The 16,884-nt window shown below is 35.7% G+C and overlaps 1 protein-coding gene across 1 annotated transcript; it reads right to left on the minus strand.

The window, feature by feature from the left end:
* Nucleotides 1–1,451: 1,451 nt before the first annotated feature.
* On the minus strand, nucleotides 1,452–13,772 carry LOC114537846 (MAM and LDL-receptor class A domain-containing protein 1-like). The gene is made up of 12 exons (XM_028558955.1): nucleotides 13,656–13,772; nucleotides 13,434–13,505; nucleotides 11,727–11,808; nucleotides 11,039–11,206; nucleotides 10,216–10,448; nucleotides 9,610–9,790; nucleotides 9,161–9,315; nucleotides 7,041–7,157; nucleotides 6,876–6,972; nucleotides 5,813–5,872; nucleotides 2,282–2,487; nucleotides 1,452–2,050 (listed from the first exon to the last, which is right to left on the minus strand). The coding sequence occupies exons 2-12, from the start codon at nucleotides 13,437–13,439 to the stop codon at nucleotides 1,880–1,882; spliced, it is 1,476 nt and encodes a 491-aa protein (XP_028414756.1). The 5' UTR covers nucleotides 13,440–13,505; nucleotides 13,656–13,772; the 3' UTR covers nucleotides 1,452–1,879.
* Between the last annotated feature and the right edge of the window lie 3,112 nt (nucleotides 13,773–16,884).

Genomic DNA, 16,884 nt, shown 5'->3' on the forward strand with positions numbered 1-16,884 from the left:
CAAAAATCAATATAGCAGAATCAGCTTGAATAACGGAAACCATGGTATAGACATACTGCTGTTTCCAAGCTACCATGTGACGTGCTAAATTTTTCATGTTTGTTTACGTTTCAAAAATTCGGGCTTGATCGGAAATCGTTGACATCTCTAAAATGACCAATCAACGTTTGACCTTGAAACGAACAACATTTCGCAAAGCCTTGCGAAATTTCGAGTTCATTGTATGGTCAGCAAGTGCGTTTATTTGTAAACAACACAAACATAAAGTCTTTAACACTTTTAATATACAATCTGGGTTCATTGATTGCTGCATTGAAGATCCAAGTTGTAGACTTGCAGGCTGTTATTTTTGAATAAACCATGATTTTTATGGGTTATTGCGAATAAACCACGATTTTCATGAGTTATTGCGAATAAATTATGATTCCCATTATCTGTCGCCAGGCAACAAGAAACCACGTGATTGATTTTGACAATGCACGAAGATTGTATATTAATAAACGATATACAACGAAGAAACTCCATTCAACTTCGAAAATGCAGCAACACTAGGCGCCTTACGCCTGTATTCAAAAAGCTCACTCACACTCATTAAGTGCAGGTGACGTAGAAATTCTGTCATTCTCGAATGGCTTAAAGACAAAGGCCAACCAAGGTTTTCCGTTCAAGGAAATTTTTTTTCTTGAGAGGTATGAATGTTATATACAGGAAAATTTTATTCTGCTTAATCGTCTGCAAACGAATCTCGTACCTCGAAATCTTACCTTGAATCTACCGTCTCAATAGCCATATTTTAATAAGCCAGCCATATAAAATCCTAAATGGAAGGGATGGTTTATTAATTGGTGAGAGATAAAAGCTTTTAAAAGGCCTTTCTAAGCAAATTGAGCAACATTGTGTACTTTGTACTTGGCACTTAAGATCCATTAACTTTCCCCTATCCATCGTCGAATGAATGGTTGAGAACAATGTTCAAACTTTTGTGATTATTTGTGCAAATACAAATGTTTTCTAGTTATTTCTAATTTAAGATTAGCGAGGTTTTACATTGACAGAAAGTCAATCCTCTTGACGTAATTTAAGATGCAATTAACCAAGTTTACATCAATAATTAAGCGGTTAGTACATCAGTAATACGAAATTGTAAATTAAAGGAACCGGAATAAAAATTATCTTTGTCTATCTTAAAAGATCGTCATGATTATTTACAAAATTCGTTTATGAATTTTTGTTATCTTTATTACTTCTCAAGATATTTTCGAATGAAATTATCTTCAATTCGCCATTTTGGATATGCATATTTTTGGTCTGATATGCGTTACGTCATAAGCTGGGTGAAAATTCGTTTTCTAACTTCAAATTAACGATATAACGAAGTAATAGTTTCATGGTATTACAATCGCACGTATCTCAAATTATAACGTTTGAATTGTAAGAGTTCTAAACCGGAAAACATAAACACGTAGTTGTTATTTTTTAGGCTCAACGCTGTTTTTGACGTCACGTAATTAGATCTCAATATAAAACAAGATGGCGGATGTATCGCGATAGGCGTTGCTTTTGATCGCCAACACTTGCGAAGTAAGGAAGATAAACAAATTTTGTAGCAAGGCTTTATAAGAAGTGTAAATTTTCTTTTCAACAAAACAGAAATATTTCTTGTTGCCATATCCCTTTAAATATGAATTAAAGTTTACGTTCCCGTGCAGTCCGTGGAAAACCTTGATGGTGATTTCAGTGTCTTTTGGGTACTTCAACTGAAACAGAGATCTATCAAGCCTATGTGAAAAATTTTCTAACGCAATGAGTGAATCTGGTATAGTTTAAACGGGGACTTAAGCTCTTGGTAATTTTGACGCAACCACGTCTTAGTACGGCCCTATATTCGCTTCAATAATTTCTGGTATTGGCCATCATCTGTTTCATCTCTGCATTTAGATTGATCGAGTTGAGTATAGTCAGAATTCAAAGCATCTTTAACTTCTTCGTACGTATTTGTTTCCTTTTCGGCCGGTATAACATACGAGTCACTTCTTTCCAAGACTGATTCCTGTTGTGATAATGTAAAATATTGCATTATGCAAAATATTTTATAATACCTAATAAATTTCATTGAAGCTGTAAATAATTGTTTTAGAATACCGTTGATGGTAGGATGGCAAGCAGATTTGCAGAAAGGAAACATTCTTGATACATTTGAAAATGTTGAAAAACCTCAACTTCTTAATACCTCATAAATCTGCACTATAGTTTAAGGGAAAACTGGAACAGAAAAATTTACCTCAATGACTCTCGATGGCTCTTTTAAGCTTTCGTCAACCGTTAGTGCAATATTGCCCGGGTCCGGAGTTGATAACTTTGGCTTCTGATTTCGTCGTCTGCATTTTAGCAGCACAAAAATATTGATTACAAATAACAGAAGTAGTGCACATGAATTCACCGCTATGATAATGGAGACTTTGCTCGAAATGTTCGCTTCATTAAGGACTGAAAAGGAATGAGATAGGAAATAGATAAGGTATTGTATTTTTAATTTTTTTAAGTTGTGAAATGTTTTTATCTATGTTTACAAACAGGAAATTTTGATTTAATTCGAGCTAGTACTTCTCAGTGGAATCCTGCATGTACATTATAGTGTCGTTAACGTTTTTTTTAAATTTAAGCGCACTTTGAAACGTAATCGTCTGTCGGACCAACGGTGTTCGAAAAAGCCGTATCTCGAAAACTATTGGTCGGAATGCGTCCGCGGAGCGGAGCTTAAAATGTTCAGCGCGCGATTTTACGTCGTATGAGATCAACTTCCGGTTTTATGTCGTCACTTCTGGTTTTTGAAAAAGCCGTATCTCAAAAACTATGGGTCGGATCGAGTCGTGAGAAGATTGAACGTATTCAAAAAAGGTTCTTTTATATCATTTGCGCAGAATTATCTTATGACTTTATCGTCAAGCTCTTGCTCTAACTGAGTGCTCGAATCCCGAAGCTTAAGATAACCGCCATGGCTTGTGTGTGAAACTTCCTAATGATCTTAAAACTCAATCAAGTTCAAAATTGTCTCATTTCCTGCCTTCTACGAATTATAATTCACATGGACATTTAATACTCAATAACAAGAGTTTGGACTTGTTTAAGAGGAGATATTTTTCTATGTCGCGTAATGTATGCTCAAAACCTCAGTTATATCTTCATGAAACAGCACTAAAATTTTCAGCATTAAAAATGTTTTGCAAACTTTAAAAGCATCCACAAAGTATGTTTACTGTATTATCTCAAAGTATTGTGAAAATGAAAAGATTTCTCGGGATACGCCGAGAAAAAAATGACACTTGAATCGAAGCTTCTTATGTTTTCATTTCAGTTATAATGGCGTTGACATTATAACATTGTTGATAGCCGCATTATATTTTGTAAAACGACTTTTGAGCGGTACGCCGAAAAGATTTTAGGTTTTGAGCGTTTTCCCGCCAAAATAAGTGACATAATAAAAATCTACTCTTAATTAAATGTACTGTCTGGAGACTGGAGCATAGGAACCCCAATAAATATTGTTGAAAGAAAAAGTAAATAGTCCACTTACGTTGCGAGTTCAGTGACGTCAGTGATCGCGAAGCATAAGATATAGTTATTGAGAATGATGGAAACTCTTGTAATAATATAAACATACATACGAATTTCACTAGCAAAATTTCATATCAAAACAACGAGAATCCCTTAAATAAATTATCGCAAATACATTTTAGATACTCCAACAACATTATTCCATTAAAAATATTTTAAAAAACAAATGAAAATGCACAAAAAATGTACAAAACTTTTGCCTATTTGCCGAAAAATATCGTGGGACCATGCGAGACATACAATGCGGTTTGAGGAACGAATCTGATTGGTCAAAAAAATAAACAAACGACGTGTGCTTGTCAAGCATACGGGGGGTAAAGTTAAAGTTTAAAGCAAGTTGAAAAAAAACGTGAAGACCCAAAAAAATTTAAGTTTGTATAAATACCTGTTGAAAATTTATAATTTAAATGCCATTTCTATGCGAACGTTTTAAACGCAAATGGGCTAGAACTTTAAGAAGACTGCAAAGGTTAAACCGGTTTTTTGAACTTGCCTTAAACTTTAACTTTACCCCCCGGATGCTTGACAAGCACACGTCGTTTGTTTATTTTTTTGACCAATCAGATTCGTTCCACAAACCGTATTTTATGTCTGGCATGGTCCCACGATATTTTTCGGCAAATAGGCAAAAGTTTTGTACATTTTTTGTGCATTTTCATTTGTTTGTTTAAAATATTTTATGGAATAATGTTGTTGGAATATCTAAAATGTATTTGCGATAATTTATTTGAGGGATTTTCGTTGTTTTGATATGAAATTTTGCGAATGAAATTCGTACAGTATGTTTATATTATTACAAGAGTTTCCATCCTTCTCAATAACTATATCTTACGCTTCGCGATCACTGACGTCACTGAACTCGCAACGTAACTGGACTATTTACTTATTATTTCAAAACTAGAAATACATGCATGCAGCAACCCCTTGCCTCGGTTAAACAAAATTAGTTAATGATTGTTAGAAATTTTATGTGGTTTGGGGGTTTTGGAGGGTACAGGTTATTTGAGAAATAGAAATTGAGAAAAGTGTGGAAACATTTTTGTGCACGTGGAAACACTGTAGTCATAGCAAGTTAGCAACTCGCAACGGCCGTATATTTTTAAAGAATGAAAGTTTACCCTCATATTTTTGTAAAAAAATGACAAAAATACGACAAGATTCTTACCTTTTTCTGGAAGTTAAGTTACTCATCTATAGTCAGTTTTATGGTAAATTATTTTAATTATTAAATACCATGAAATATAACATCAGACGTCTCATACAGCGCTTCGACTGGTTTTTGTACGGGAATGTTTTCATTTTGTTTTCTTTTTGTCATTAGGAAAACGGAGTTTATAAATAAAATTATAATGTCGTTTATCACATAACACATTCGATTATAGTGAAATACATTTGAGAATATTAAAGTTGTGTTTGCCACAAAAGAATTACTTTTTAAAGCTGTGCCGGATGAAATATTATCAAGTGTAAAATCTTCCGACTTCATTATACACGGTGAATTCGGTCGAAAATTTGGTCTTGTTATTTGTTAAACCGTGAAAAGTCCTGACCTCATTCGAGTTTCCCTCTAATTTAATAAAAATACATATATTCCATATTTATAAATGTATAAATTTCATCAAAATTTTGCTAAATGACAGTTATTCATTGACGTTTGAAAATACAAATTTTTGTCTCGACCAATCAAGAGCTTAGTAGTTCACACTGGCGCATGCGCATAACGTAGAAAACCGTCCATGGCGTGAGGTCCATTGCATAATGGCGGACGACTTTGATTTTGCATTTGCATATCGTGGGTGTAAATATCTGAGCGGAATTAGTACCCTCGCACGGTGCTCCGCACCGGCTCGGGGAATATTTATTGGGGTACCTATGTCTGGAGCGATAGATTTAAGAATATTTTCTTTTACCGGCTATAACTGAATTTTATAACAAATCACTTTTAGATAGTTAAGTCCTATTTTAACTTGTATCTTGTATATCATTAAATACCTTTTGTAAATAAATTCCTAGTAAAATTCTTAATAATAGTTACACAAGTCTTATGTAAATATGTAATGTAATTCACCGTTTGTGCGAATTTATTAATATAGAGACTGTGTGTTTGAAAGGGGGTCTCACAAAGCCTTGCCAAGATTTCTGTTATTATATTTGCACCTAAATTTTAGTCTTTCAACACATTTGGATTAACACTTGCCTTCAAAGGGCTGATGTGTCGTCGCATTTAGTTGTGAAATGCTACTGGTTGGCGGGTGCTCTGAAAATTAATTTTAGAAACGTGAAAATCTTTATTACTGAAGCTAGCTGTAAATAACGACGGAACAATAGACGAGTTAGTAATGTTTCAGAAAGGAATGTATAACATTTATCCAAAGATCCCATGTATTTGGAAGAAACAATGAGTAATTTCGTTTTGAACTAATCAACATAATTGTTTACATTTATAGGCAAAGCCAATCAGAAAACCTCATTTTTTAATACTTCATTTTAAATTATATATTGTATTTTACTTTTGTACTTTTTTATTTGTACTTTTTATCAAAATCTATGCATTATGATTGGATTACTGAAAATGTAAACAAACTTGCTGATTGGTCTAAAACGAAATTTCGCCTTGTTTTTGGAAGAAACTGCATGATTAGAGAGTTGATTGGAGGTGTCGGTAGCCCTCCCCCCCCTTACATGCAGACTATCTAGTGCCAAGTAAACTACACTGATATGATGAGGTCGGGGCGTTCTCGAGGTTTACTCAACAGGCTAACGATTTCTTACAACAGAGCGAACTATAGCCGGCTATAATAGTCCTTGCATGCAGGAAAGCGAAAAACGAAATACAAGCAGAATGTCTCAGAAAAATGAAACGGATATTGTATAAATTATCTTCACAGTGTTTAAAAATAGTGGTGAGGTGTTCTTGGGACATGTCGCAGCTCTCGAAATCTTTCGTCCAATTGGATAATGCTTTTCTATGCTTTCTAAAGAACAAAGCTTTGCTATTGGTTGAAACAGAAATGTACTGTAAAGTTCAGCCAGTGAAAATCATGCATTCTTGCGAGAAGCTGCGACACTACACTGACGTGCTCTTTATCGATTGGGGGTGTGTATTCTTTATAAATCATGTGACGTGAAAAAATTCTCAAAACTGAATATGTAAGCTATTCTATATGTACAAAAATATCGTTAGACCTAATATCATTAATGGTTATTTAACCTAAATACTTACGGCATGTTAAAGTTTGAATTCGACTATATGTACATACCTGGTTCTAATGGTTCATTGCAAGAATCCCTCACAGAAATATCATCAATGGCAATATTCCCCACGTCATTGACACCACGTACACCCTCGATAACGTACTTCAAGAATGCAAGTGAATTGTTATTTTTGGACTTAATCTCATTTTTCGAAGAGCCTAAGCACTGACCTGATATGGAGTCGTTTGTTTGTTTACAGCGACCTGTGCTCGATGCCAGTCTCTACAGCGGGGACCATAGAAACTCTTCAAGGGGAATCCCATACCACCTTCAGACGACACATACACCTAGATTTTTGAAGAGCATATATACAGTGCATGGGAAGAAATGCGTATTATTTTGTTGTGGACCAAAGATGGAAAAAGAGGTTAAGGAAGAAAAGAGAAGCTAGATAATCGAATTCAACAATAAAGGGATATCTCAGCGAAAAGTTGAATGTGCTAACACAACTTGTTAACTCTGCCAGAAAGTTGTTTTGAAACGTAAAAGAGGTCTTGCAAAGTATCAGAACAGCACCAATTTTTATAATAAAACCTATAACATGATCGTTATGTCAATCAAACAAAAATCATATCGACTGGACTCAGACTTTTGACTTCCATGTATGACTTCCCTGTCCTGACTAGATGCAATTCCTCAGAGGGTGATTCCTCAAAAACAGGTTTTGCTCTAGTTCCATACATTCAGGGAATTGCAGAACCAATCAGGAGGATCCTGAATAACTGTGATATAAAAGTTGCCTTTCAGACACTAGGACATATTTTCGCAAAACCCAAGGATCGCGTAGCGACTAAACAGAAAACTCATGCTGTATACTCTATACCATGTGGTGATTGCGAGAAAGAATATCTAGGTGAAACAAAACGCCAGTTCGGCACACGTTTAAAAGAACATCAAAAGGCCGTTTCGAACTTAGACAGTTCAAAATCAGCCTTGGCAGAACACGTGTGTCAAACTAACCATAACATTGCGTGGAACGATTCAAAAGTCATTACCACTAATGATCGTTATGGACAAAGGCGTTGTTTGGAAGCCTGGCGATAGGGATGACGGAAGCTATTTGCCAAAAGAATATTTACATCTGGGGTCGGTTGTTCGAAAGGCGTTTAGCTTAAACGGTGGATAAGCCAAAGTTTAAAAATACTCTCGTACATCTTGTGAATGACTGAACCTGTATCTTATGCATTTAATATGTACTTCGAACGACAATTAAACTATTTACATCGAAATATTTCAGCTCAGTTGTTCAATAAATAGATAATTTGGTTTTCCATTTTGAACTTATCCACCGTTTAAGCTAAACCCTTTCGAACAACCGGCCCCTGATTGATAGATGAAGTCATTTTGAGAGTATAATAAGGAACCGAGTTTAAACATCAGATCACCGCTGATGAAGACACTAGACCGGAGTGTCGAAACGTTGGGTCGTGAAAGTTAATCTTTGCGTGGTGATTACTTTCATTTGTTAAAACCAGAGTGGCGATAATTACGATGTATTATACACCTGGTTGCCGTGAACTCATTAACTTCAATTCGTGATGAGTATACAGGGTGAGTAAAAAAAACTTATGGCTGGAATATGACAATTCCTATGTACAATTAACAAAAACGATTTGATAAAACTGTTCTTTTGTATTTACAGAGCTTAGAATGCATTTTAACTCCCAATGGGAACAAACTTTATGTTTTATGTTAATTAATATGATATGCTTCGTATACCCATGAAATATTTAAGCACTTCTGTCACATTATAGCCGCTATGCAGCTAATTTGAATTTCAATGCAAAGGTATCAGGTTTTTTTTACTCACCCTGTACAGGGTGTCTCAAAAAAAAAGAAAACTATTGAAATCACCCATAACAATGCAATTGTTAGAGTTTGAATGCCTAAGCACTCTGTTGGGACACACAGGTGTATAAATGTATACCATACTCATTTTTATGCATGCATATGATGCAGTAAAATTTGCTTGTTCGCAAAAATGATATTTATTAACAATATTTACAATTTACAAATATGAATAACATTATTTAGATGTGCATCTCAAGGACCATGACCTTCGACATGTCCCCTTTCTCTAGCAACACAAAGCATTTAGCATTTTATAAGTTGCATTAAATCCCCACGGACTGAAATTCGTTAGCACGGCATTCAAATTTTAACAATGAGTGATTTCAATAGTTTTCGTTTTTTTTGGGACACCCTGTATATTGAAAGAATAAGATCACAATGGTTTTCATTTCATGAAAAAGGACCGGAATGGCCTTGCAAGGTATAGAAAAATACCCACCTGTAAACTTCCAGCAGGCTGGCCGAACATGCGATAGTAGAATTGAAGACACGATTTTGCTTCAGTAATCTTTGGGGAGATGAATCGTGCACTTTCACTACGATTTCTTCCGGATAATGGAGAATTTTCCATGTATAGGTACCAACCTAGTCCAACTATAAGAAAAAACACTAGGCGTAAATCTTAAAAGCTGATTTATAGCTAGACATTAAACTTCTGTCGTGGCGTACATGTTTGTAAAACATAAAGACTATGGAATTGACGGTTCGATAAAATGGTTTAAATGAAAAAATATAGCGAAATATAGAAAAAACACACAAAAAATTTAGAAACATCGCCATATTCGCAGTTCTCGGGATACTTGAACGAGTGAGTTTGTGTCATCAAAAGGGCTAACTATAGCCTCCTATCCATCTTTTATTTTCTACAAAGTGCATGTTCATACTCACTGGGTACAAACTTAATGAAATTTTGTAGCTGATCACAAACAGAACTAAGCACAAGACTCTCGCCATCCACATGGTGCACTCCATTCTTCGTTGTTAGACACATTTTTTTCTGATACTGAAGGGATCCGCTTTTTGTCCAGCTCCATGTGTCAGTTTTTGTGCAATTTCTATAAAGACCAACCTAAAGACGACATATGTTGACTAAGGCCTGGTTCAAACGTCACTCTTCGTGTGTGCCGAACCATATGTAACAGCAATATAGATTAGAGCAGGGACGCCGAACAAAGGGGGGGGGGCCTTGATTATGATTTTCACTTGTTTTTATTAATTCTCATCCTATATATATATATATATATATATATATATATATATATATATATATATATATATATATATATATATATATATATATATGTGTGCCCCTCAAGTCTCATTTTCGCCCCTGCCCTAACGACGTGATCCTTCAATGCAGGGTTCCTGGATTAGAGCCATGCACCTCAACAGATTTACTATTGTTTTTAATACGTCACTGCCGCATCGCAGATTTGGTGCATCTTAAACTCGCTAATATTTCAAGAGACAAGGTAACTGGTAACATTAACTTACTTCCACTCTATTTATCACTGGCCCTATGGGCTTCACAGACATGTTATGTTTAGTGTGCCTCAATATTCCGTCTGATCCTAACTCGAACTGCAATCTTTCCTCATTACAGACACGGTGTATTGCAAGTCTTTTTCCATCATTTGGTTTAGTAAAACCACCGTGAGATATATGAATACACTTTCCTCCGCGGAATTGCAGTGCACCTGGTCCTTGAGTTTTGCTTTTCAGAACGCCTATATATAGAGAAATAATCTGGATGTTGAATATTCCGAAAATAAACATCTTATACTCAAGATACGAGGTGTTAAAAAACAAGACACAGTATTCAAGGTGATATTTCGACTCTATTAATTTTCAAAGTCGTTTTCAAACCTAACTATTTGCTTGTAAATAGTCGAATAATCATCTTGAATATTGTGTCTTGTTTTTTTTAACAGCTCATATCTTGAGTTTACAAGATGTTTATTTTCGAGTATGTTTTCTCTTATATTTCGCAAAATTGTCTCCTGGAAAAGGTTTTTTGAATATTCCGTTGTGAAACCCGATTATTTATGTTTAAAGTTTGCTGAATCTGTACAACTAACTCCGTTATAGTTTGTGAAAGAATAGACCTTTCTTATAATGACGTCAAACGTGGAAAGTATGATGTTACACGAAATTTGATTGGCTCCACAAAACTATCGAGCCAATCAAACTTCGTGTAACATCAGACTTTCCGCGTTTGACATCATTATGAAAAAGGTCTATTGGGCAATCATAATGATATAAACTACCAGGGTCGCCACTTTCTCATACTCTCCTCAAATGCAGGTATACCACTTACCTAAACCCATCGTATGATCTGCAAATGGACCTTCATAGATTATTCCCTCGGGTACTCTTATGTGGCCTTGTTTTCTTACCCAATTTAAATTATCGCTAACACGATCTTGGCTCCATTGGCATTCGCCTTCAACCTCAAAGTTGCAAGAGTAAGTTCGATTTGCGAACGCTAAATATATAGAAATAGAGGGCGCAAATTAGCCTATAATTATCTGCTGATCACCGTCGATTCTGTAAGAATCATTAACCGTTCGTTACATTATATAGGAATCTAATTTTATATCTTCTGTAATCTTTGGGAAACGCTGCAATTCAATTGGCTAAAAGGAGTGCGATTTGCGCATTAATTGCACCCTTTGCGTATTGTAATTGCATGCTCATAGCTAATAAAAATCACTGTAGTATATACAACTAGCAAATCACCATTCAGGATAGAAAATATGAATTTTAAGTATTCCAAATTGTACTACTCACCAAGCATTGTTGTGATAAAATTTAACAATTATATTTACGTTCAATAAATTTTATCTTTTGATTACAGAAGATATATAATTATACACGCGGATATGCTTTGATAGGTATTAACCTTATTAACTAGATATAGGTAATGCTGCATGCCAACACAACATTGTCAAAATGTCGCCTAAAAAATACTGTCCCCATGCAGACGAGCTGACCGCCGTACATACCTTGGCATTGAACGACGGAAATCGTCATTCCAAACAGACATGCAAAAATGAGGGTGATCCGTGAGGTCTTCTGTCTTGTAACCTACATTAGTTGACAACTGTTACTAACTTGTTTGATGAGTCTTCAGACTACATTTAATGGTTAAACTGACACGCAGGTAGCCGAATAAACAGGATATGAAACAGCAAGTTTCCTGTAGTCCAAAAAGTGAACGTTTGTATGTTCATATGATTACATAATTTTATCACGTTTTGTTATATAGGTGCTGTGTCTTTTAAATGTGATTGGTTCATCATCGTAGTCACATGACTTTAAATAAATACAATGTTTACCGCCAGGGAAACAAGTGAAAAATTGTTGCCCGCTTCTTGCCATGGCAAAGTAAAGTGTGTTTTTTTTAAATGGAATTGTTGTGTGAAATTTAAGTGAAACATGTATAGCTATGTCGTGTATCTGGACAGTATATGGGTGATGACATTATACACTTAATGTACACTACCTGGGGAAATAGTGAGTTTTGTTTTCTCTCGAGTCTCTGAATGTTTCCCTCGACTTCGTCTCTGGAAGCATTCAGACTCTTGGGAAAACAAAGCTCACTATTTCCCTCGGGAGCATAATGTCATCACCCATATACAGTCCAGATACACGACATAGCCGTCCACACGTATCTGTTCAGCGGTCGTTCAGTGGGCGGAAACAGTGGATGCGTGTAGACAGAAACTGTAGCCGTAAAAAATTTTCCGGCATCGTGTGGGTTTTGCCAAATTAATGAAGGGCTATGAAAGTTTTAGACGCGTCGCCCACGTTCTGTTTACAACGCCGGCAGATCTCAGATTCTCACGTCTAGTGTACAACGTCTGCACTTCAAGACACTGCGAGCATAACTAGAACGATAATTAGGGGGGTGTTAATATTCCTATATTCAGTTCTGCCCGACGGATTTTTATCAGTGTAAGCTATTGCACTTACAGAAGAAGTCCGTCTGATAGAAATGGATATATGAATATTTACCCCCTCCCCCAATATGTTATCGTTCTAGTCATATAGGCTCGCTAGGGTTGCCTGATTGCTGAATAAATTAGGCAAATATTATTACCATAATCGTTGTTTTCTTTGTCTCAAACAAAGAAGACAAAGGGCTTTTTTTTTCAGTAATCTGGCAACCCTGACGCTCGCAGCATGTGTCTTGAAATGGAGACGTTGTAGTGAGAATCTCAGATCTGCCGTTGTAAACAGAACGTGGACGAAGCATTTAACCGAAACACGCCACCCCTCGAATTATCGTTCTAGTCACGCCACTGAATTTTCAAGACACAGCGAGTGCCACTTCGTTTTGGCCCAAAACGTTTGTTCCTAAACATAAACCTATGATTGTTCAACGTCCACATATGCCTCATTAAATTGATAAGATTGATAATACAATAACTCCTTTCCACCGCATTTATTTTATTCGTAGGGAAATATTTATACGTAACCGTAATGTTTATCCAAAAGCTTGTGTTAATGTACACTTCTTTGTTTAGGAAATCGAAAAATATCGCAGCATTGCACTATGATGTAGTGTATTTAGGGATTTTGCTCAATTCGCGTGCAGGGCGCTATTGTGGGTGAATTACTTGCTTAAAAGATAGATAAGTTAGTGTGTGTGCTGTGACATGTTTTGCTAAGAAATATTGAGCTAATATAATGGTTTGTTCTTAACTTACCAGCATAGTATACTCTAAATCCAGCAGCACCGCCGCCAACAGAATGATATTGACAATAATTGGTGCTATAGCCTATAAAATAAGGTAAATATTGGCATGCATTCATAACACATCCTGTCTCGTCTTCCTTATATATCATGTTTCTAAGTATCGGAATCAAAACAAACGAAGTGCGACTTCAGCGGGCTGCAAGACACTTCTGCGAGCTGCAAGGAAGATTACCTTTTATAATCTTTGAATTTTTGTACTTTATTGTACGAATTACCAGGGTGAATGTTCCTTTGAAGCCTTGAGACCACTTTTGTGGGCTAGAGTCTTCCTGATAAATGGTCTGCTGGCGTAGCGAAATGTTTGCATATTTTCTTTTGAAATGATAACAGTCAAACTAATTTATCTATTCTCCACGAACTAATTTATCTATTCTACAAAATTCAAAAGAAAATATGCAAATATTTCGCAAGCCAACTCTTTTTCTGCATGTGGGAGACCCCGTTTAACCACACCGGATTCACAAAGACGACAACAGTTTAACTGTTGTTCAACGGTAGCTCTGTCCCCCAAACGTTTTTCATTTCGCAGATCAAGTTGAAGCAAATATGCAAATCCGGCACAGTCAAGCCGAACTAATTTTTTTTATTCTGTTTAAATTCAAAAGAAAATATGGAAATATTTCACAAGCGAACTCTAACCTTTCTTTGCAAGTTTTCATAAGCACGTCCACGCACGTTAAAGTCAAAATCCTTATACATGTCATAATCTATTTTAAAAACCCAGGTAAATAATTCGAAAGAGTTTAGTTTTCCGCATATTTTAATATGCATTTGTCGACCCATGTGCTAAATAATAAAAATTTGAAAGTATTTAGATTTTTCCGCGAAAAAAAAATAACGCGACAGTGTCAGTGGAGTTAGAGTGTATAATATACGAGTTAAAATAGAAGTGAATGTATAAACAAGCAAACCTGTTGTTTTGAACCAGTTGGCAAATTTGATTACATTTTTTAGGCTGAGCTAATCAGAATGCCTACATTTTTACAAATTCGTGTGAAATGGTAATATGACTATGTCTTTTTACCGGAATTAGTCAATGTTCATGCATTCTGGTTGGCTTGTTAGAAATATAAACAAATTTCCTGATTGGTCTACTGAAACGAAATTCCTTTTTGTTAGTGAATGTAAGTAGTATTTTCACACTGTTAGCAATCTCCCCTTGTTGATTAAAGGTTTGTCAAGTTCCAAACCACTTACTCTCACTGTCTTACAGTAAGCACTGAGCATTTGATAAAATATGGAACAATTACAAAATAATGACATGCATGCAATAGCATTCTAATTACAAACTCCGAAAAATTGAAGATTTTGAATTTTTTTTTCTTTTCGTCGAAGCTCCTTCGACATATAAAAATAAAGTACGACACTTGAATTTTCTAAGTTGTATTCAACTGGCTGCATGCACTATAAAACGGCTTCGTTAACGTGTGTTAACGTTCTGAAATGTGCATTTGATTGTCATGGAAGGTATCATAAATCGAAACATCGGACTTATTCCCAAAATAGAAAACTAGAACTAGAAGAGACATTAACGAAAATAACTTTCTTGTAAGAAAAATTTAACATAAACTATTCTATGATCTCTTGGAACTCATGAATATCTTATCTTGCATCCTTCAACTTCCCAATTTGTCATGCATGGCTTGTGCTACTTAAGGGTTTCGACAATTTTGATATACCATGATATCCTCGTACGTCCCTGTATCCTTCTCATCGACCTCCATAACTGCTCCCAGCTCCTGGTAACTGCCATCATCTGCTCCATACCTGTTTTCGAGTCTGAGTTCATTAAGCTCATCGTAACCAGAATTTAAATCTTTTTCGTGCGTGTTTGTCTCTTTCTCGAGCGGTATGACATACAACTCAACGTCTTCTATGATTTGCTCCTGTTTTAATATTGTAGAATTGTATTCATTATTCGAAACGATAGAAACGTGGGAATGGAAGAGGAGGAAAAGTAAAACTATGGGGCTGCAACCAAGTGAATTAGGAGGGGAGGAATTAATTTATATTCTCCTCTTTGATACGATGGATAATTAATTTATAACATCTATTTATACCATTATACCATTTACTTAAATGAGTGTTTCAGCCGCGTAGTCGATGTGTTGCTGTCCTACACGCTTAAGGTGCTTATTTCATAACACTTCATAATGTCTTAACTATAATTATCTTGAGAGGAAACTGTAACAATACTAAGTAGTTTACCTCAGTAACCTTCGACGGACCTTGTAAATTTTCGACTACATTTAGTGAATTATTGACCGGATCTGTAGTTGATAACTTTGGTTTTTGATTTCGTCGTCGGCATTTTACCAGCACAACGATATTGATTACCACGATCAAAAGTAGTGCGCATGTGTTCGCTGCTATGAAAATGGGGAGTTTGCCCGAAGTATTTGCTTTACCGTCGACTTAAAAGGAATGAGAATGGAGAAAATAAGATATTGTATCATTTTTCTTCACCACGTTATGACTTTTTCATAGTTATCTATGTTTACAAGCAGAAGATTTTGATGTCATTCGAGTAGCATTGTATTTAAGACACGAGTATAAGCTCAGTTTTTAGAATTAACTGCGCACTTGCCTTGCACGGAAGGAGGTGTCGTTGCATTTAGTTGTAAAATTAACCGAAGGTTTGGTTGCTCAGTTTCTGAAACGTGAAAATCATCATCAGAAGCTAGCCGTAACTAACGACGAAATAATAGACGAGCGAGTAATGTTTCAGGAAGGGGTGCATCGCAGTTATTCAAACATTCCGAGCAATTGAAAGTGATTACAGTGTGTATTTATGAAAAGCGTTGAGTAGGGTATTGATTGAGAGTGTGCAATTCTCTCCCTCCCCCCTTTAGTTGCAGACGATGATTTACATTGGTTGAGGTCGGGAGGTTTTCGAGCTTTACAAATAGGGCAACGTTTTTTGCGACGGAATGAACTGTATAGCAGTTCTTGAGGGATAAAGAGAAATACAGAGAAGTGTGTTTGGAAAAAGGAAGGGATAGTACGATATACCAAATTTTAACAATGGTCAGTGCATGATTTTATAATTTGCTATAATATTGCCTTTCTTATTAACCGTACCTGAGAATGATCAATGATTGAGGTAGAAAATTAGTGATAGAAAACAAACTTGTCTAATTGGATTAAAGTAAAGCAAATATGAATCTATTGTGTGCTTGAATCCTGTCACTATTCGCCAGTAAGAATGCCCATTCAATTCCAGCTAGAGGCATAATTTTGTTGCAGGAAATTTTAGGAAATGATTCTGTGGTAATTTCTAGTCATTATACGGCATATAATCTCCAGTTATGGCATGTTAAAGTTTAAATTTTTCTTATACATACCCGGTTCAGTACAGAAATCCTTGATACAGATATCATCAATGGCGACACTACCCACGT

This window comes from Dendronephthya gigantea, unplaced genomic scaffold, assembly GCF_004324835.1.
Source record: "Dendronephthya gigantea isolate DGI-Jeju-01 unplaced genomic scaffold, DenGig_1.0 000166F, whole genome shotgun sequence".
Taxonomy (NCBI): Eukaryota; Metazoa; Cnidaria; class Anthozoa; order Malacalcyonacea; family Nephtheidae; genus Dendronephthya; species Dendronephthya gigantea.

Bases quoted from the DNA above. Each gene is read 5' to 3' on its own strand.
- LOC114537846 (XM_028558955.1), bottom strand. The intron at 7,158-9,160 runs GTGGGTATTTTT...TCAAAAATCTAG, and splicing joins AGCCTGCTGGAAGTTTACAG to GTGTATGTGTCGTCTGAAGG. The intron at 6,973-7,040 runs GTCAGTGCTTAG...GCATTCTTGAAG, and splicing joins AACAAACGACTCCATATCAG to TACGTTATCGAGGGTGTACG.